Source organism: Cynara cardunculus (genome assembly GCF_001531365.2).
Source record: "Cynara cardunculus var. scolymus isolate 2C chromosome LG 2, CcrdV1, whole genome shotgun sequence".
Classification (NCBI taxonomy): domain Eukaryota; kingdom Viridiplantae; phylum Streptophyta; class Magnoliopsida; order Asterales; family Asteraceae; genus Cynara; species Cynara cardunculus.
In genome coordinates, this window is record NC_037529.1 from 68,811,048 (window position 1) to 68,833,889 (window position 22,842).

Here is a 22,842-nt window from a genome sequence, read left to right on the forward strand (position 1 = left end):
CGGCTAACGAAAACCCCATTAGAGTAATTTCTAAACAAGTAAATGGTTTTATGTTTGATGTTTCTAACAAGTAGATATGTTATGCTTTTGTATATGATGTTATTTAGTAACTGAAGATTTAAGTTTGTCATTGATAATAAGCAAATGTCATTTAATTAATTAAAATTAATTTTGTGAGGATTTTATCATTTATGAGAAGCATGTTATTTAATTTTTCTAATTTTTTTATTAATCTGGATATTCAACCCGCTATGCGAGCCGATTAATCCCAGGGCGACCACCCGTTTTGCGGGTAGCTCAGAGTCACTGCATTTGAACCTCCGTGGCCACAAGAAGATTTTTTATTTCTCATTGGATTCGAACCTGTGACCTACATGCACTTTTGATCTTTGGAGTCCAAGCTTAAACCAATCGGAGACCATCCTTATGGTTTCATTTAATTTTTTTAGTCATAACTATGGGTGTGTTCAGTATGCAGGATAGATTGAACGGAAAAATATAGGATAAAAACTTGTTTGATGTTTGGTTTGATAGAATGATTTTGCAGGATTTGGATTTCGTGGAAGGATTTGGAATATTTGGTGTGTTTGGTTTGTAGGATTTGGAATTAAATAAATATCATTCTTTATAAATAATTTATAAAAACAAATTATAAATAATCATAAAATAATTAAATTACTTTTTTATTAATTGATTATTACAAAATAAACGTTTGTAGTATATTTTTTTAACATTATTACATACAAATTATATGAGATTTCATGAAATATCAAATATTCCATGATTCAAAATCTTGTGTTTATAGGATTTCAATGAAATCTCTGAATTTCAGAGACATCTTATGTTTCAACAAGCTATACAAGCTTAATGGTACTCACAACTTATTCGGTCAATACTGTTTGATAGTGGTTTATTGATGTAGAAAGTGACTTATTCAGCAAGTTTTTAAAATGAAGATTTATGCAGAAAGCCAAGTTTTTCCAAACCTGTATCTCCCAATTAAAAAACTCATTCCTTCCATCTATGAAAAAAACTATACCAAACAAAACCTTCGTGATCTATACAAACAGATTAATTCACACAAACAATTTTACCTATACAAAACTTGATGAAAAACCAACCAAACATCCCAAATTTTTGATTTTCAAATTCAGTTTTTCAAATTGAGTTTTTGAGGAGATCATTCTGATAAGTGAAAGCCATAAAAGGTTTACACTTCACCCTCATGAAACCAGTTTAAAGTTACAACATAAACTTAAAAGCTTTTGTCTTCTGCAATCCACAAGTTGTTAAACCAAATCTCCAATCTAATTATAGAGACATTAAGTTATATATATATTATTAAGCTTTTGATTTCCTTTCTCCGTCGTCCTTTATCGTAAGATCGTCTAGTTTATTAGCCATCCCGTTCTGATCGTTCAGCTTTTGGCATTCCGATTCTATAGTTTGTGCAATCTTACGATCATCCTGATCGGGTTCTGGGAATTGCACGTGAAACGACCTGTGTTTGATCGGGGCTGGCAACTCCATGGCCTCGGCTTGCTGGTTGATATACTTATAGAGCTCTTGGTGGAACCCATGGTCCAAGGAGAAGCAATCGTCTTCGCCATTGCTGCTACATCCAGAGTATCGAGATGATCCGCTGCCTTCTCTTCTAACAAAATGGGGTAGAGAAGCGTAATCCATTATCTGCCATTTCAAGTAACGATGTTATGTTTCGATAATTTGTGTTTTTTCCTAAAAATGGGAAATGCGAGAATGTGCGAAACTATGAACCCCATTAAAGAACTTCCCAAAAGAACCCTGAAGAAAGAGAAGGGGGGTTCCAAGTCCGACATATATTGAGAAGAAATGATCCAAATCTAGCCAATGTGGCCCCTCCAACTGAGGCTAGACGGGTACAGACAGTCCTAGAGTGTCGAGTCCTAAAGTAGTAGATTTTGGGGATGATACCATGTAAGAATACATAGAACCCCACCAAATTACTCTCTAAGGGTGCGCTTGGTATTCAGACAGGATAGGATAAAACAAGATAGAACATAATAAGACAGTTGTTTAACGTTTGATAAGGCAAAACTAGACAAGACAAATAAAATGACCAATTTACCCCTGATGATTTGTTTATATATCTTGATTAATTTTTTTAATTTACAAAATTATAATAAAATAAATATTTTTTATAAAAAATTTATGTAGTTTCCAATTTTTATTTTTATACATTTTCTATATTATTTTTTATTATTATTAATATTTAATAAATTACATAAATTAATCAAAATATAGAAATCATATAAAAATAATATTTTGAGAACAATAAAATGGAAGTTTAAAGAGCATAAAATACAATAAATAAAATTTAAAGAATGAACAAAATGTAAAGAGCGAGACGTATTTGATGTTCTAGATGAGAATTAGGTTATTGGTAAAATAAAGGTCTTTTCCATCTTCTTCCACCGAGTAAGGGTGGAACAGGTCTGTTTCACTCTGTTCCAAATAAAAGTCCTGCCAAACGTGGAATATTGATCCTTGTTCTGTTCAGTTATATCCTCTCAGTGTACCAAACGCATCCTAAAAGAGCACTTGAGGAGAGTAGTGAGGTTCCAACATATTTCAAGTAGATATAGTCCAAGTCTAAGCCAATGTGGGCCTCTAACACGCCCCTTCCACAGAGGCTAGACAGGAACTAGTCCTAGAGTGTCGAAAGGGCCTAGACGGGTAGAGATTGCGCCACAGTCTTGAGTCCTAGGGCAATAGATCTTGGCTATGATACTATTTGAGAATATATAGAACCCATCAGATTATTCTCCAAAAGAGCACTTGAGGAAAAAAAAGAGGTTCCAAGTTCCAACATATATCAATAGAAATAGTCCAAATCTAGCTGATGTGGAACTTTAACACCCCCCCCCCCCCAATCCAACAGAGGCTAGATGGGTAGAGCCAGAAAGGGCTAAACGAGTACAAATTGCCCAAATTGTTAAGTCCAGCGGTAGACTTGGTTTCGATACCATGTGGAAATATGTGGAAACCCATTAGATTACTCTCCAAAAGAGCCAACCGGGAATAGGAGGTTACAACATATATCGAGGAGAAATGGTCCAAGAATAGCGGATATAGGACTCTAACAGTAAACAATGTGAGATTACCTTCAACAAATCGTCTTTTCCGCAACCTGAAAGCACCTGAATTTTCTTCCTTGTTCTTTCTTGCAGAAGAGGCCTCACAACCTACAAGACTTTACTTTCAGGCAAATCGCAAGCAATGTTGTTCTTGAACGATGGTTTGTTATTGAAACTGAAGCGAAAACGACAAACCTTCCAACACGCTGAAAATATGTATGGAGCATTGACAATGTAGTAGTTGTCAGTCTTTTCTGGATAGTTTAAGTCATCAATGCTAGATATAACAGTCAATAGCTGCAAAAAGATGAGAGATTCGAGTGAATTAGTTACAAAATGTTTAGGATTCAAGCTGGCATCTATAGCTAAAGTCTAAAGATTTCTTTAAATATATTGTACTTGTCCCATGAAAATGACGACATTTCCATTTTTGTAATTCATACAAGTTACAAATATCTATTTGCTCACTATTATCGTTAGAAAACACTTCCCTACATAAACATACATACAAGTTACAAATATCTATTTGCTCACTATTATCGTTAGAAAACACTTCCCTACATAAACATACATACATACATACATAGCGGGATGTTCAAACAAGAACAGTATCCAAATAAGAGAACACGCAAAAGGCAAAATCGCATGCAAAATCACATGTGATTTTACACTAATGGTCAACGCGAAAGAGTGCGGGCAACGTGGCCCACAACCTCAGGTCACGGCCAAAGTTGCATGAATCACATGTGATTTTACACATGATTTTAGTGTAAAATCACATATGATTCGACCGTTTTCTTATTTAGTTGGTATTCTCGTATGAACTTGACTCTACATACATATATATACATATATATATATATATATATGTGGGGGGGGGGGTTGTGTGTATATATATATTGAATGGGCCCAAGGATATCTTCATTTATTTCGTCATTATAGCAAGGTATTTCAGATCTTTGAMGAATAAATTAAAACACTTCCCTGCTTATACATGCATACAAACATGCATGTGTGAGTGTGTTTCATATATGAAACGTATTTTACGTGTTTTTTTGCATATGCAAAACAATCCTGAATGTTTCATATATGATAATATGAAACAACACTGCACGTTTCATATTTAAGGTTTGCATTTGACATGCTCCCCCTCTCTCTCTCTCTCTCTCTCTCTCTATATATATATATATATATAGAGAGAGAGAGAGAGAGAGAGTTAGGTTCATACAAGAATGGTACCTATTTAAGAAAATAAGAGAAAATAAGAGAATGGACAAATAATAGGCTCAATACACTAGAAACAAAACCAGGTCTTTTCCAAAGTACCTTAAGCTGACTGAGTTGTGCAATTTTAAGCCCAGTCATATCGAGAACCTTGACGCATGTGCTAATATGTCGCTCAAACTTTTTTGTAGCAGCTGGCTAGGAAAAAGAAAAGAAAAGTCAGCCTATTTGAAAGCTACTACAAGTTACTATATACGATCTTATCATAATTGAATACTTACCAATACTATCCGGTCTCTATATTCGTTTATCTGGATGTGCGATTGAACATAGTAATGAATCTAAAAATGGAAAAGAATAAATATTACACAATAAGTGAATATGCCCAAATAAACCAACATATTCATCAAGCCATGTTACTCTTTAAAACATGTTTACACAAGGCCTATAGAAGAACAAAATACAGATATACCCTCGTCTCAATTGCAGACACATTTTTTGAAGTATATAATATTTATATATGGAAAATACTCACGAGGATATATCTGTATTTGGTGAGGTTTGAACCCTTGACCTTCAAGGAGGCTAGGAGTTACCACTAACCCGGATACAGCAAAGTCATAAAACGAAAATGCAATTGCAACGGTAAACATTGTGTAAGATGGTACAAGTCAACACACACATCCTTGGTTAATCTCGACTGCAAGTACATAAAAAAGGATACTTGAAAAATAGGTTATGATATTCTTACAGATGCTTTTTCGTATGTGCTGAGCCCTACACCAACAGCAATAACAGGTCGCCCCTTTGACAAGAAACCAAAGAACAGTCAGTGAAGATCATATTGTTATCTTTAGAAACCACGCTCCCTTCATTTGATACCAAGTGTTTACTCCTAATTAGCACAAATGCCAAGAAAGCTGACATGTGTCGTATCCTTTTACAGAATCACTCCCTCCGTCCCCAAAATAAACGCCACAATGAAAAAGACACATGGTTTGATAAATATGTAATTATAACCCTTTTTAATCAACCAAATGACAATTTTACACTTAATAATAGAGAAGCAATCAATGTCTCCATTTCATAATATGGGTAGAATTGGAAGTTAAACACTTTTGAAAGTGGACTTTTATTTGGGGACAAACTAAAATAGAGACGTGAAGACTTATTTTGGGACGGAGGAAATCACCATGAGAAGGAAGTGCAAAACTAGAACTTTGTTGGTATAGAAATCAGATAGCAACATGTAGAGAACTACAAAGCATTATGGAATTAGCTATCTTTGTAAGGAGTACCTCTTTTGTGTAACCTGACATTCCTATAAGCTGTGAATCACGGACTTCTCTATAAAATTCGGCAGGAACGATTGGTTTCTGTATAATAAGCAAAAGAAAATAGCAATAAGGTGGCAGCGACCAAGACGTGATCTCGTATATCGGAAACTATTATACATTTATCACGTGAAAAACATGTCATATTCAATATCTTGCATTAACATTCACGAAAACCATAAAAATCTACATTTAAATCATATGATCCGCATTTAAGAGTTACTATTAGCAACACATGCAAATTCTTGTGGCTGTTCACCACAGAAAAAACCAGATTCACGGAATAAATTGTTGCATATGTTTTATGGTGTCTGCATGGATCTTAATTTCTGCAAATATTCATGGTGTCGATGAACATATTATGGGCATCACTATCTAACAATGTCCACCAACCACGCACAGTTCAATAAAAGATTATGTGGATTGACTCTGTCTATTTCATGTAGATTATCATTCTGAAGAACTGGAGAATGAAATAAGACATCTCAAGGTTTCTTCTTATAGGCCATAGCATGTTCTCCATGGCTGAAGGTTAGGCATCACAAGCTCGATATCTGAATCTTGTTCTGAGCACCAGATGCAAGCTTCCCAATTTAATGTCTTTTATCATCGATAGTTTTCGGCTCAAAAAAGGTTAGAGAGAATGACAGGAAACAAACTAACAAATGTGGAAATGGCAGACGAACATGATAAAACGCACAGAAAAAAGGAGGCTTGATAAAGCATTACATAATGATAGTACAAACTCACCGCCAATATATCATCGATCTCATTCTGGATCCTCCAATTTAAGCAATCAACCAGCTGAAAAGAGAATATTTCCTGATCAGAAATCTATAGAAATAACAAATGAATTCAAGAAATGAATTTGCCCTGACCATTTTGTGTGCCTTAGGGACATTTCCATCTCTTGCTTTGAGAAATCGGACCAGAGTCTCATGTGGATATCCTTGATGCAGATTCTGGAAATGAGCAGCCAGTTCTGTCTTTAGTCTTTTATGCACGTATAAGGATCACATAGACATCTATCTGTACTCCAATAGAGAACATATTCCATACTCGCAATCAAAGAATCAGGTAAATCCAGATCATATGCTTTGTGAACACCCACACAAAATTTCCCGAACCAATTCACTTACTAGGTCCAGAGATATCCAATTTGACAAAGTTCAGTTATAGACTCATAGTTGCTAGTGAAAATGGTTATCTAAAGTAACACAGAGCAAATATGAACATCACATAACCTAGGATGTTGTATTTTGTGTCATTTTGATCTCTAAATGCTATATTGATCTAGCATACATCATTCCTACCAGCTTGTAAAACTGACTCCAAGCCAAAAAAAAGGTTATAAAATGTTTTTAATAATAGTAAATTAAGATAGTATAGAATGTTTTTGAAGTAACTAAGACTTCAATATGATCAGACCTAGCAAATGAAATTTGCACATCACAAAACACCACGAAATCTGGACTCACCATTGTTGTTAATCTACATTCAATCCATAACCCCAACCAGAATACGAAAAGTTTTAATTTGGAAGTTCATATGCATTACAATTTGATATCTCTGGTCGAATTAATCAAAAAGGACTCCAATGTTGACTTAGGATTCGAATATAGTGGTTCAGATCAGCACAAAATGATTAAGAATTATGAAATGAGATCACGATTTCTCGAAACATATGATCTGAACTACATCCAACAGATCCAGCACAAACAAAATGATACAAACATACAGAGATAGAGCAAAAACCTAAACCTCGAATGAATTCTTGAGTGGCTCGTCAACTGAAACAACAAATTTGAAAAAGAAAAACGAAAATGTTAGCGGTGCTGCAGATCAAAATAATAAAAAAACGAAAATACATCAAAACAAATACAGATTTGAAGAACATTAGGGCTTTTTTATAGAAACACCGACTTGCTTCCATCAAATTCTGGAATTGCTGTATCATATCCTGCGATATGATCACCATTTCGTCGAGTCAATCTGCTTCGAAATTCTAAACCTAAAAAAACAAAAATTAAGAAACAAAAATTCGATTTGATTATGCAAAATCCTCCGCTTGCATGTACCAACCCACCTCGTTGTGGGTTGTTTTTGTGTGTGTATATGAAGCGAAGCGTAAATGGAGGGAGAAGGAGAGGGAAAGGGGAAATCGCGGTGGGCAGGCACATAATATAGAAAAAGAAATATGAGGAGTTACAAAAATTCCCCCTAAAGATTTTCATGAGTTACAATAATAGTCCTTGTACTATCAAGTAATCAGCATTTCTCTGCGATTTGCAGATTCTTTTTAACAATAACAGTCCTTCAAATAGAATTATTCCCCCTTCAAGAGTTATAGGGAACGTTTGGTTCGTAGATTCTAAAAAAATATGATGGAATTGAAATGTTGAATTTCATTGACCAAATTACATTTCTCATTTGGTTCATTCTTTTTAACGGAAATAATCTTCAAAATCCTACAAATTCCCAAAATAAATAAATTTAACATTTCTTAGCAACTATATGGTATTTTTGATGGAATGAAATTCTCTATTTTCATATACCAAATATCCTCTTAACCCAATATACTCTAATCTCATAGAACCCAGCATAAAACCTAATCTGATAAACGACGCCTCCAAAATCAAGTCGATTTCTGCTTCTCCATCACGATACCAGAATTATGCGTACAGATTTTCCAAAAATGAAGAAAATGGGGGTTTGGGCAATTTTGTGCTCCAACAAATTCTTTAAAATGGAGAAAATAAGAGAGAGAGAGAGAGAGAGTGTAAATTTCTCCAAATATGGAAAACTCTTCAAAAATGATTACCATGAGAGAAAAATTATTTTTTATGATATTCCATCAATAAAAAAACATTGAAATTAAATGTTTAAGACAGAAAAATAATATTTATTAAATATTTTAATAATATAATTAATGAAGAATTTGTTGGAGTTAAGTGTAGTTATTTTCAGATATTTTAAACTTTAATTCTCTGTTCTGGAAATTTTTTGGAAAATCTGTTGGAGATGAACACAGATACTTACTTACGGGTTTTTTTTACCAAATGTTTATCGCTTACCACCTTCATTTATCTTATTGGATAACATTCTCGGCTATCAAAATGAATTATTGGTACAATGAATGTTACCCGATAAGCACTAACTGGTAAGAACATCGGTTGTTTTCACGCCTCTTGTGGGGGTTAGATTTTTGGTCTTCGGCATGCTCACACGTTAAAGTAAGTGACCTGGTAACCGTTTGGTAAATGACTCATTCGTTTAATGAAGAAATATAATCTCATATGAATAAATTGGACTCAAATTGTCTGAAATGTAAAGTGGTGTAACTAATAGACTCTCCAGGTTTTCTAAAGAACGTAAAAAGGATAACCAATGCCTTTCAATAGAAAGAAGGATCACTGAAGTTAAACTGACTCGTTACCGTCACAGAACTTTGTTACAGATTTTTTACTTAAAGTCATGATTAACAACCATAAACTGGTTTATTGAAACCCCGTATCTGGAAAAAACAGAAACTGGTTTTTTTTTTAAACTACTTTAGAGTTCATATAGTTATTCAATAATCGCCAGAGTCTTCTGTTTTTGCTTTTTCCCAATTTATGTCCTTCATATGTTGCAATTGAGATTTTCATTATGTTTCTAGGTCGTTTTATGTTATCATATAGCTTATCAACTAGTTTTAATCACTGTTCTAAATGGTGTGACGTGTCGGCGAGGCCAATCTTGAACACTGTGTTCTCGAACCCTTTTTTACGAAGGAAAGGGAAGAGAGAGAAAAAAGAGAAAGGTAAAAAAACTCGTGTTCTTGAACCAATATCACGTTACAAAAACCGTGCATTAAGTCATCCCGTGCCACAAGCTTAACGTGACGTCAAACAAAAGCCTCGAGTCATCGTGCGCCATAGCAGTTGTTGCGGCGAGACGTTTAGAACATTGGGATTTTCAACTAGCTTATCAGTTAACTTATCAACTAGCAAACTAATTTATTAGCTAACAGCTAACTTTTTCAGCAAATAGCCGACTCATTACCATGAGTTTTTAAACTTGAAGGACCAAAAATGTCAATAAAACAAAGTTGAAGGGGCTCATTTAAGTCATGAACGTGAAAAAGGTTGAAGCCATTATACGACTCTCTAGCAAGCATTAAAATTTCACACACAAAAAAGGGTTGGAAACATGAATGCATGTCAATAAATATTTCAACTTATCAATTTTATCGTGAAATTTAGTTGTTGTAATATTTAATTTTTATTTGTAATTTTAAACTTTTATTAATTACTCGTGAAACGTAAAAATATAGTTATGACGTATGTATAGTAAGAATGGTGATTTGTCCCGACTTGATGGGCAACCCGGCTCACCTGACCGAATGAAGACGGGGATTTCCCGCTAAAACAGGTCCCGGGGTCGGGGCCGGGCCAGATATTGTACCCCTGACTTGCCCCATACTCGTATTCGGTATATAATTTTATTAATATATTTATATGTGTGTGTGTATATATATATATTATTTATTTTCTAAAATTAGGTCTTGACCAGAAAATAAACCGGGAACGGGATGTTAATCCCTGTACTCGTCAGGGGACGAGGCCGGGGGCGGGGATTACAAAACCTTCCCCATCCCGCCTCGTTGTCATGCCTAACGTATAGGTCATCATCTTAATGTAACATATATTTTTTTTTTAGAATAATTTTTGAAACAGATTGTTATAAAAATGTTTGTATTTTTGTAGATAATCCATTGTTTAATTATACAGATTAATAGAGCAGTATAAATGTTTAATTTTTCATACAAATGGTATAAAATGATCTTTTTTTATTAACCTGTATATCCAACCCGCTATGCGAGCCGACTAATCTTAGGACGACCACCCTCTTTGTAGATAGCCCAGAGTCACCAAATTTGAAGATTCGTAGTTATAAGGGATTTCTTATTCCTCCTTATGATTCGAACCTAAGACCTCCAGACACTTTTGACCTTTGAAGCTCAAGCTTAAACCAATAAGTCACCTCCGCTGTGGTTTAGTATTAAAATGATTGTTGCAAAAGGACAATGTTTCATAAGTCCTATTAAAACACTATAATCGCGCAATACAGTGAGACACATATCGATTTTAATGTTCTATTTTATTATTTGTCTCTGTCGATGTTATAATACAATTTTATGTGTTTTTAAGAAAACAATAATGATTTAATTTTTGAATAAAATATAAATTTGAAGATATCATAAAAATTTGGAAGAAAAAAATATATCAATGTTAATATCAAATCAGCTATTTAAAAGTTTTCATTTTTCATGTAATTTCTTTAATTTATTTTTTATTATAATTTAATTCAAGCTTAATAATGAAATAATTTATTTTTGGTTTAATAATATAACATTTTATAAAGATAATAATTAAATACTATGTTAGATATCAATGGTTATCCTAATAATATTTTAGATTTTTTATAATTAAAATGATATGTTTATCCTGTATTTGATTATGTTTATCTGCAGTTAGTTACATGAATTCAGATATGGAGCTTTAATAAGTTGTACTTACGCACAATCTACTTGTAATATTGAGTTTTAAATAATAGGCGTTATAAACTATACTTTACGCATAAAAAATGGTTTTCAAGAATTTTGTCAAACGCTTTAAAATATAGTATAGATATGATTTCTACAAATGTTATTTTCTTCAAAAGTTTTATAGGGTTAGAGTTTTCTTGTGTGGTTCTATGATATATTACCTTTTGTCTCTTTAGTTTTAAAATTATAAAATAGTCATCGTGATATGTAGAAAACGTTCGGATCTAGTTTATTCTTCTAACAGTCATTAGAGGGAGAGACCAAATACAGACGTTTTTACAAACCACAATGGTCATCTTGTCATTTCAAAATTACATGAACGAAAAATGTTATTTCCGACAAATCAGAACCAAATTTATAGTTTACTTTAAAATTAATCATAAAATAGACGTTGTTACATATAGATAAATTAGAATGAATTCTAATTACCAACGGGTTTTTGGCCTAACGGTATGTGAGTCTTTAATTTTCTAGGAAGTCAGGGGTTTAAACCTCACCAAAGATGAGAAGGGTGTGTGAGTTTATTTGTTATATTTGTCGTATACAAATATTATATACTTTGATTCGATGAAGCCATTAAAGAAGCTATTAATCATTGATCGGAATTTTAATTATATTGCGTGCCCTTCAATAATAATGGACCTTCATTATTATTATACCCATAATTATTAAATTTAATTATGGATAAATTTAATGACAAACGGATAAGAGATTGTTTGACAGTTGTTGAATGGTTTGGTCTAAAATGATTAAGTAGTCAACATGATTAAAAAACTCTTATGATATAGTGTAAAATGAAATTAGAGCGTTGAATGGTTAAGGGAGACTCATGATACAAAATTATTCAAAGAGTTTTAGAACCATTAATAGACAAAACAAAATTATCAGACAAGATTCACCTCTTAAAGATTCAAATGTTGCTTCTTATATGAAATTATTAAGAAGTAAACAAACAATCCCAAAATATGTAGTAATTATTATTATACCCATAATTGATTAACCAAAACCATATTTTCGACATATTTATCGAAACGGTTTGAAATTAATACAGGTCCAAATAAATAACTGTAAATATTTTGAGAACAAATAAACCATTTATCTCATGTATTATTCATGATAAAATATCATGTTAACTGTTCATAATAAATGTCATGATATATACTTATTTTTTGATTAATCATAGAATTAAACTCAAAACATCTGATTATCAAAAATAAATATTCAGCCACAAGGATGGTGCCTAATTGGTTTGAGTTTGAGCTATAAAGGTCAAAAGTATATATAGGTCTCAGGTTCAAATCCAATGAGAAATAAAAATCCTCTTGTGACCATAGAGGTTCAAATGTTGTGACTTCGGACTACCCGCAAAGCATGTGGTCACCCTGGGATTAGTCGGCTCACATAGTAGATTGGATATTCAGGCTACTCAAATAAAAAAATATTCAACTGCAAATAGAAGTATATGTGTTTTTGATAACAGAAGGAGGAGGCCCCTCCTATCAATAAAAAAAAAACCAAAAATGCTAAGACGTTAAAACAGATTAAGCATTTAAGTGGGGACGAACCACATCCACCAGAAAAGAAATCAAGACCGAATAGAAGTATATGTTAGAAGACATACCAAATATAAACCTACTTTTGTAATGATTTTGTTGGCTTTTTGATACATGTGGGGCAAGAATTAGATATGATGTAAAAAAATAATTAAAAAATAATTTTATTTTTCTTTTTTAAAAAATATGTTAATTTTCATTTTACATTTTTGGTTCATTTAATTTTTGCTGAGGGCATTTTAGTCATTTGGAAAATGGATAAATGGTTTCGTGTTAATTTTTTGAAACAATAAATAATATATTCCTCAGCCTTAATTGCGGGGATTAAGGCGGGTGATGTGAAATTAGTTGACTTAAAAAGACTATTATACCCCTGTAAAAAAAGAAGATTTTCTTGAATATTATTTTGGAAATCAGATAAAAGTTTGCTAATAGTTATATTAAACTTTCTTCTACAGTAAATGGTCGTTCACTAAACACTTACCCGGTAAGCGCTGACCGGTAAAATTCAACACTATCACTTTCTTACCCAGTAAGATTTTAGTCCACCAAAACAGCATTGGATGCAACAATTTACCAGTGAGTGCTAACCGTGGTAAGAGTCATCGTTCTCACTTACCGGATAAGACTCTTGGTCCTTGCCTCGCTCTTACCGAGTAAGATTATTGGTATTTGCCCTATTCATCCGGTAAGGTAATGTGATTTGGTAAGCACTTACCCGGGTAAACGTTTGGTAAACGACACCTAAAAGAAAAGAAAATGAGAGATAATAGAGAAATCTTCAAATTTAAAAGACATAAAATAAGAAAAGGCAAATTGCATGAAAAAATAATGTACTTTAACTCGATCCCTATTTTGGGTAACACACTTTCAAAATTTTCATATTGGTACATAAGATGTAAAGTTTTAAACATTTAAGTATCCGAGTAACCATGTATTTTTTTCAACATCAGTAATTATTATACATATAATATTAATAATTATAAAGTTAATTAAATATAAAAAAGAAACTATGAAATTGTCATTTCACACGGTTAAATTAATAAACTCATATAATTGAAAAAATTGACTTGTATCGCCACTAGGGGTGTAAATGATATGAGTTGAGGTCGATAGTCATTTCTCACACTCGAACTCGAGCTCGAGCTCAAACTCGTTTGAAGCTCAAATCAAGCTCGAAATCCTACTAGAAAATAAAGCTCGAACTCAAACTCGAATCCTCGTCCTCGTTCGGGTCGGGTTTCCCACCGGATCGGATCAAATCACCATCATTATATAACACCTCTGCGTCCTTTTTTTTACTATTTATTTCCAATGTGGGACAACTTCATTAACACTTATATGGTTTTTTTTTTGTCTTTTTGTAATTATGACTTTAATAAAGAAAAATTACTGATTAGTTTTTACAGTTAAAAATGCACAATATTGTTCAAATATCTAAAAATATAACACATTTTATTACATTATAAATATTATTATAAAATTGATTATATGTTTAAAATTAATCATACATAAAAAATCGAGTATTTCACGAGCTTTTTAAGCCGAGTATTGAGTAGCTCGATTCGACTCGTTAATATGTCGAGTCAGTTTGAGTTTGAGCCGAGCCTATTCGAGTCGAATGTTGACAAAGTTAATCTCGAGTAGCTCACGAGATGTCTCGTACCGCCTACACCCCTAATTGCCACTTTTGTGCTTTATTTCAAGAAGAAAATAACAGCGGGGATAGCTCAGTTGGGAGAGCGTCAGACTGAAGATCTGAAGGTCACGTGTTCGATCCACGTTCACCGCAATTCCTTTTGCATTTTCGTGTGGTTTTTTCTGGAACAAAATTTCAGTTTGAACCTTTCACTATAACATATGTTCTACTTTTACCCCTAGAGTTTGTACGATTTATACGTACTTTAACTTGATTCATATTGTGGATAATGTACGTTCAAAACTTTCTTTTTGATACCTAAAATGTAAATTTTAAACATTTAAATATTCGGGTAATCGGTTATCATGCTGATGTGGCCAATGATGTGGTATCTAACTCAATATTATTTGTTGACGTGGTTAGTGACATGAGTTTTTTAATCTAAAATTAGTTTTTAATCTAAATTTAGTCTTCAACCGGTCACCTAGCTACTTCATTTTAACTCACCAAATTAAGAACCTACATAAAACTTCAGAGTGGTAGTTTTTTGTAAGACCCCACTTCATGGTTTCCATGTATTTTTATAATAATTATAAAATCAAGAAAATATATAAAAAAAAAAAACTAATAAAAAGTTAACTCACACTAATGTTAAGATAAAAACCGATGTTACTATACAAGAACTTAAAAATTATAACGACAAGGGTGATGTTTCATTGGTTTAAACTTGAGCTATAAAAGTCAAAAGTGTCTGAAGGTCTCATGTTCGAATCCAAAGAGGAATAAAAAAAAACCCCTTGTAACCATGGAAGTTTAAATCGGGTGACTCTGAGCTACCCACAAAACAGATGATCACCTGATCGACTTGCATAACAAATTTGATATTCAGATTAATTAAAAAAAATTATGAGATTCTTTTAAGAATTTTCTTCAATTATCATTATTTTAATAATAATCCACATTTTTTTTTGCTTATAAAAGGTTTTTTATATCAAAAAAATATATTTTATCATGTAAAATATTTTCTTTTTGACCCCTATAAAAACGAGGTTGACCCATTTGAAAAAAAGGCAAAATAATTGTTTTTTCTAACATAGAATTGTTTAAATGGTTGTTTATCAAACATTTACCTGGTAAGTGTTTATTGGTAAAAATCAACACTATCATTTGTTTTATAGGTAAGATTTTAGTTTACCAAAACGATAACGTATTCAACAATTTACCCGGTAAGCGCTATCGCTCTTACTTACCGGGTAAGATTCTTGATCTTTACTATATTCATCGGGTATAATTATTTGACTTGGTAAAACTAGATGTAAATAACCATACTTAATAGAAAAAAGGTAGAGTTGTTCACGGGCGGGATGACCCGCTAGACCCGTCATGTCCGGTCCACTAGAAAAGCGGGCTTCGATTACCATTCTCGAATAAATGGACGAGTCTGGATTGACTTGTTAAAATTAATGAACGGACATGGGCAATATTAAGCAGGCCCGCCAGACCCATTAATATTTTTATAATAATTAACTTTTATAATTAAAATTTACAAATAAAATTGAAGATTATTAATACTTATTAATTCCTACTTAATCATGACTCACGATAATAACATTTTTTAAATATTAAATTTGAAAATATAATTACCTAAACTGATCAATTCCTTATTATCTCATTTAGTCATTTTATTTATTGATACTTCATATTTAGCGAAACAATTTCTTTCTAAAATATGTATATTTTTATGTATTTACGTCAAATTATAAGTTGAAAAATTTGTTATGTATTTTGAATTATTTTATCTAAAACATAACAAGTTTTTTATATAAGTTTTGTTTTCATTTTATAAAATATAACAAGATTTTTAAGCCCGTTAATCCATGGGCAAGCTCAGCTCGTTAATGGACGAGTATGAGTAAGTTTTCAAGCCCATAAAAATAGGTTTGGTTTTACCATATTAGGCCCATTGGACAGAAAAAGTAGGTTAAGCTTGGTCCGGATCTAATCCAAGGCCGTAAATGATCAGCTCAAAAAGATTTGATACGATAAATCTTAATGAGGTTGTTTACTTGCGGCTTAATTAGGCTTATTGGTCTATCTGACTTATTCACACAGCTCATTTGGGTTGTTTACTCGCGGCTTATTCGCACAGAACATGGCTTAATCGCACAAATAGAAATGATGTGTTGTGTCCATCCAGCCACAAAAATAACACCCTATCCTTATTTAAAACATTGTCTCCTTCCCAAATGAGATACCCCATCGTCAACCTTTTTATAATTTTCTGTTTTGATGTTCAAATAATTAATATTGGGGGGTTAATCGGTCATTTATGTTATTCAAACTGTTGGTTCAAATAAAAAAAGTAAACAACAACACTCATTTATCCAGACAGACTTAATAAAAAAATTGGTAAAAACAAAAAAGGTGATTTAAATAATATGGCCAAGTTAAAGAAAAGTGTGAATCAAATCTAAAAAAGTGGTACTTCTTTTTATGCATAAAACTACGAACTTGGTTCAACTCTCAAAAATGAATTCAATGTTTTTAATTTTTATATTTTATATTTTATGAATAAAAACAATGATCATAATTAATATTTATTTGAACAATTATGAACAGTTTTTTCAACGTTTATTCAGTAGATGCTTACTCGATCAATGTATTTTATCGGGATAAACATGATAATGATTGAGAATCTTCTCCGTTAAGATTGATGACAATGATCGAAAGTCTTATCAGGTAAATGAATGTGACGACTATTACCCGACAAATGTTTACTGGATAAAAATGTTGCATATTATGCCTTTTTATTGGAATAAAATCTTACATGATAAGTTAGATATTGACTCTTACCATTAAATGCTTACCGGGTAAATGTATCTCTTAATGCCTATTAATCCTTATCCGCCCTCTATCACATGGTTTATATTTTGGGGGCTAAAAGAGATTTGTTAGCAAAATCTATTCACCTTTTATACTTTTGTGAAACTATTTATCTTATAAATTTATCACTAGTTTGACCGATTCAGATTTCAGATTTTAGACGTAAAAACAAACAATCTTACTGATCCAAATTTTAGACTTCAGGACCACCTCTTATAAATCAGAAGTAAATCAGACTTCAGACTCCAACACCTCTTAAAAAACAAACGTCACCTTATATCAATTTAACCTAAAAACGCTACCTGTAACCGACTTGAAATGTTTTAAAACTAAAAATAACCCTAAATCAATTTTAACTTTCCAAACCTTACGTCATTCAAACATCGTACATACACAAATCATTAAAATCATATCTTAAATTGGTCGTAGAAAACAAACATCTGCGGGGATAGCTCAGTTGGGAGAGCGTCAGACTGAAGATCTGAAGGTCACGTGTTCGATCCACGTTCACCGCATTTTCTTTTGCATTTTCTGGAACAAATTTTCATTTTTAACCTTTCACTATATATATGTTCTACTTTTACCCCTGAAGTTTATACAATCTACAGATGATATCGGTTTATATAAATTAGTTTCAGAAGGAAAGTATCAGTGGGGATAGCTCAGTTGGGAGAGCGTCAGACTGAAGATCTGAAGGTCACGTGTTCGATCCACGTTCACCGCAATTGTTTTTATGTTTTCAACCTTTGACTATATTCAAATTGTACTTTTACCCCCTGGAGTTTTATAAAATCTGCAGCGTATCACCCAGGTTCGTATTTCACTTGCTTATTGATCGGATTAGCCTCGTATATACAAGTTTTCACTTTCAACCTTTGACTGTATTTTTATTCTACTTTGACCCCCTAGGGTTTATAAAATCTACTGCGTATACCCATTTTCATAGTTCACTTGCATATTGATCAAAATAACCTCGTACAGAAACAAAATTTCACTTTCAATCTTTGACTGTGTGAACATTCGACTTTCACCCCCTAGAGTTTAAACAATCTACAGCATATACCCAGGTTCGTATTTCACTTTCATATTGATCAGATTAACCTCGTATACAAACAAATTTTTCGCTTTCAACCTTTGACTATATTGTATTCTACCTTTACTCCCTGAAGTTTATGCAATCTACAGCATATACCCAGCTTCATATTTCACTTGCATATATCTATACTATATTATAAAACATTTGTCAAAAACCCTTAAAACCATGTTTTATTACAGCTGTTATACATATGTACCTGATGCAATCATATATGACTCTGTTTCATTGAACAGTCTGAGTCTATTTCATTGGAAATTCTCATGTTTCATTGAACAGTTTGAGCATATTTCATTGAAAAATAGTGACGATATTTTTTCAAAAAATTTGATGGATATATCAATTAAATCTTTGATAATGTTGTGTCAATCAATATATCATCCATATTTATATAAATATTATATTGTTACCAAACTTATCTATTAATATTAAATAATTATCAAACATAACTATCGTAAATTCAAATAACCATAATACCCTTATAAATTAAAAAAAAAAAACAAATGGATTTATGTGATTGGTTGTAATTAGTTTGTAAGATATATACAAATTGTGGACGGTTTGTATTTGATCGTTCCCCCCTCTCTCTCTCTCTCTCTCTCTCTCTCTCTCTATATATATATATATATATATTTTATTTTTTGTTAACAGTGGGTGTCCGTACCAGTTTATAGTAGGGATGGCAATGGGTCAGGTTGGGTTGAGTTCGGATTCAACCCATTTATTAAACAAATTGAAAATCCCAACCCAACTCATTTATTAAACAAATTGAAAATCCCAACCCAACCCATTTAATTTAATGGATTGAGATTTTCCAACCCAACCCAACTTTGTTACCTAAATGAGGTGACAACGGGTTGACCTGTTTACCATTTTCTTAGCCCAACTTGTTAAATAAATGGATTGAACTTGAGTTGATCCATTTAATTTTAAAATCTTAACTAAAAAAAGGACTAGACTGTTTTTTTTAATAAAACACAACCATAAACACAAACAAATTGTTCAAAGTTTGAATAAAACACAACCACAACAAATATATTGTTAAAAATAAATTGGATTGGATTTTGGAGGCAATAATGGAGTAATGGACTAAAGTGTTTTCTTAGGGTTTCATGATATTAAAGTAATGGAGGCGATTGAAATTTGGAGTTTCATGTCACGTCGGTAGGATTTTTAATTAAGAATAAAACAAAATAAAAAATTAGAATACTATACATAATATTAAGAATAAAATAATATAATATAATATTTTAAATGGGTTGAAAACTGATTAAAAACATGTCGAAAAATTCAACTTAACCCAACCCATTTATTTAAATAGGTTAGACGGGTTGACCCATTTATTTAAATGGGTTAAAAATCTCAAACCAACATGCTAATTTTGGGTTGGGTTCGGGTTGGGTCATTTTTTGCCGCCCCTAGTTTATACGCACCTCGACTAATCCCAGGGTCTTAGATAGCTAAGAAAATCCTCAATAATCTTACAGAACTGGACCGATAATCTCTAAAAACACTGTAAAGACCCAAACTTTACTGTCAGTTTAAATACTCATTTCTGGTGTATCATATTAACGTTAACCAACACAAAAACGGATTCACATTTTCAAATGTTTTTCAAACAAAATATCGTACAAATCTCATCCTTTCGACAAAATAAATCATCAATCGAAATCAAGAAAATTGTTTTCATAATTAAACAATTTCAAAATAAATCAAATTCAAGATAATTCTCCGAACCCTTCTTCTCCGGTGCAACGACGACGTTTTTCTCGCAAAGGGACGGCACCGGAGAACCAATCCGCTCAAACACCACCGGCTTCGGGATTTCCGGCGGGCTCGCGCAACGGATCAACGCCCAATTCACGCCTTCGAAGAAGGGATGTTGTTTGATTTCCGTCGCTCCTCTCTTGTACGCCAATCTTTGACGTGGTTCTTTCACTAGTAACCCTCTGATCAGATCTCTCGCCGGAAAACTCACCACCGGCGACTCGGGAAACCTCAACGGCTGCCCAACGACGTTCATCAGAGTCGCTCGATTACCCGAGCCTTTAAACGGAGTTTTACCGAAAAATAACTCGTACAAGAAGATCCCAAGAGTCCACCAATCCACTGCGCTGCCATGCCCTTCATTTTTAATAATCTCCGGCGCTAAATACTCGTGTGTCCCAACAAACGACATTGACCGGACTCCGGTCGGCTCAGCCATAAGTTCCGGCAACGGTCTGACTTGGTTTCCGATCTCAGATTTCGGTTTCTTGTCTTTCTTGGACCGACTCGAGAAGAATCTTGGCGAGAAACAAGATGTGGGAACCACACATGATGGTTGGATACAGGAAGGTGGTTCGATGCAGGCCGGCTGAACGCAATAAGCCGAGTTCTTTCGGAGGGGTTCGTTTTCTAAAGATGATGAGTTAACGAGCGTTGGACTGACCGAACAACGAAGGGAAAGATCGAAGTCCGTAAGCATTATATGACCGTCTTCCCTAACGAGAACATTTTCCGGCTTCAGGTCACGATAGACTATTCCGAGCATATGTAGGTATTCCATTGCGAGAAGTATCTCTGCGGCATAGAACCTAAAACGCATAATTCCGTCATATAAAACAAACCAAAACTACAACAAAATCGGGTTCACAAGATGTTAAAATCCACTTTTTTAGCCACTTTTAACATCAAATTCCCATTTTAGCCAAAATTCCGTCATATATATTAAGCCACATTCTATATCATTAAGCCACTCCCCAACCAGTCATGTCTAGTTGACCGAATAAGCTGTGAGTCTCGGTCCCATTAAGCTGCTAACAAACAAGCTCTAAATACGTCATAAACACGTAATAATTGGGGCTATAAACTAGTATATAGTCCTATAAAACATTCTATCGGATTATTTAGATATACCTCACGTTTTATAAAGCCGATTTTGTTGTAACGAGTACGATGATAAAATTCAAAACTTTATGCAATGAAGGAGTTAGGATTAGGTGTTTTACTTGACAGCTTGTTCGCAAAACCGTTTTGCCGGTTGTCGTTGTCGAAGCATGTGCAAATCGCCCCCAGGGCAAAACTCCATGACCAAACATGAGAACTTTTCGGTCTCGAAATGCGTATACAAACTCGGAAGAAACGGATGATCCAACGATTGAAGTATTTCCCGTTCGGTTTGAGCTCGTAGCAACTTATTACGACCCTCGAGTGTCACTTTATCCATCACTTTCATCGCAAAATAACATTTTGTACCCGAAAGCTCGCAAAGATAAACACTTCCGATATCGCCACAACCCAATCGTTTCAACAAGCGGAAATGATTCAAACCCAAAACCCCGTCTTTTAATCGAACGGCTTGGATCGCTTCCCATCTCGAATCGTTCGATTTATGGGGTTTGTTGATGCTGTTACTTAAACTGCTGTAACTACTTTCATCACTCAAATCTGTGCTTGTGCTTCCTCTGCAGATGCTACTCTTCCCACTTTCGACAAAATCGGTTTTTTCGACCGGTTTTCCGGATTCCGACCAATCCTTAAAACCCCCAATCGGCAACGGTTTCATTTCTTCGATCGATCCCATTTTTTGGCTTTCGTTTGGACTTCGTTTAGTATCGGTTACAGATTCAGAACTATTGGTTTGCTGAGAGTCCTGAGACTTGATTTCAGGTGTTCTTTCGGGTTCTGCCGGTGGCTTTTCCGGCGACCGACTACAAACGATTCTGCTCTGTTTTCCGGTGGAAACCTTCAGATTAGATTTAGAATTCATTACGAGAAACTGTTTAACTTCATCGAATCAAACAGATTACATCTTCAAACTCCATGAATCTGTGAAATCAAGATATCAGAATGAACTCAGAAACAGTTTTCATCTAATCAAGTCATCAAGATTCAGATTAAAGATTTCTTGAATGCAAGATCTAATGAACCCAGAAAGCATTTGATAGATCTGCAATTAAGTTTGAAGTTTCAGAATCTGAAACAACTCAAGAAACCATTTTCAGTTACAACTTCAAGAACCCAACAATGGAAACATCAAGTTTCACAATATGAAACAAATCAAGAATGCCTTTCACAGTTAAAATTTCAAGAACCCATCAATGGAAATCATTCAAACAACTGATATGAGCACCAGATTATATGATCAAGATGGAATTTATCAAGAACACAAGTTTTATTTACCTGAGAGTGATTCTAAAATCATTGTAAACCAGATTTGTTTTTTTTTGGGGGATGGGGGGCAAGTTTGCTACAAAATACAGAACTTTGGGGGGCAAGTTTACTAACAAATCAAGAAAATCTTTTATAGTTACAATTTCAAGAACCCATCAATGGAAAACATTCAAACAACTGATATGAACACCAGATTATATGATCAAGATGATGCTAAAATCATTGTAACCCAGATTTGTTTTTTTTTGGGGGGGG

At 33.4% G+C, this 22,842-nt stretch overlaps 2 protein-coding genes and 3 non-coding genes across 5 annotated transcripts; 3 read left to right on the forward strand and 2 right to left on the reverse strand.

Moving 5' to 3' along the window:
* Positions 1 to 1,186: 1,186 nt before the first annotated feature.
* LOC112507488 (SEC14 cytosolic factor) lies at positions 1,187 to 7,764 on the reverse strand. Its single transcript, XM_025112100.1, has 11 exons — positions 7,598 to 7,764; positions 7,436 to 7,464; positions 6,553 to 6,636; positions 6,425 to 6,478; positions 5,639 to 5,716; positions 5,092 to 5,145; positions 4,622 to 4,681; positions 4,443 to 4,538; positions 3,312 to 3,413; positions 3,144 to 3,224; positions 1,187 to 1,689 (listed from the first exon to the last, which is right to left on the reverse strand). Exons 1-11 carry the CDS (start codon positions 7,650 to 7,652, stop codon positions 1,342 to 1,344), a joined length of 1,041 nt encoding a protein of 346 aa, XP_024967868.1. The 5' UTR covers positions 7,653 to 7,764; the 3' UTR covers positions 1,187 to 1,341.
* Positions 7,765 to 14,536: 6,772 nt separating this feature from the next.
* TRNAF-GAA lies at positions 14,537 to 14,609 on the forward strand. The gene has a single exon. It is a non-coding gene; the product is annotated as a tRNA-Phe (tRNA).
* Positions 14,610 to 17,781: 3,172 nt separating this feature from the next.
* On the forward strand, positions 17,782 to 17,854 carry TRNAF-GAA. Its single transcript has one exon. It is a non-coding gene; the product is annotated as a tRNA-Phe (tRNA).
* Positions 17,855 to 17,990: 136 nt separating this feature from the next.
* TRNAF-GAA lies at positions 17,991 to 18,063 on the forward strand. The gene has a single exon. It is a non-coding gene; the product is annotated as a tRNA-Phe (tRNA).
* Positions 18,064 to 20,001: 1,938 nt separating this feature from the next.
* LOC112506376 (serine/threonine-protein kinase D6PKL1-like) lies at positions 20,002 to 22,183 on the reverse strand. Its single transcript, XM_025110382.1, has 2 exons — positions 21,423 to 22,183; positions 20,002 to 21,008 (listed from the first exon to the last, which is right to left on the reverse strand). Exons 1-2 carry the CDS (start codon positions 22,181 to 22,183, stop codon positions 20,135 to 20,137), a joined length of 1,635 nt encoding a protein of 544 aa, XP_024966150.1. The 3' UTR covers positions 20,002 to 20,134.
* Between the last annotated feature and the right edge of the window lie 659 nt (positions 22,184 to 22,842).

Coding starts and splice junctions, on each gene's coding strand:
- LOC112507488 (XM_025112100.1), bottom strand. CDS start 7,652: ATGGTGATCATATCGCAGGATATGATACAGCAATTCCAGAATTTGATG. Junction 6,479..6,552: donor TCCCTAAGGCACACAAAATG/GTCAGGGCAAAT, acceptor TTCTCTTTTCAG/CTGGTTGATTGCTTAAATTG. Junction 5,146..5,638: donor TGTCAGGTTACACAAAAGAG/GTACTCCTTACA, acceptor TTCTTGTCAAAG/GGGCGACCTGTTATTGCTGT.
- LOC112506376 (XM_025110382.1), bottom strand. CDS start 22,183: ATGAATTCTAAATCTAATCTGAAGGTTTCCACCGGAAAACAGAGCAGA. Junction 21,009..21,422: donor TTTTGCGAACAAGCTGTCAA/GTAAAACACCTA, acceptor TATGCGTTTTAG/GTTCTATGCCGCAGAGATAC.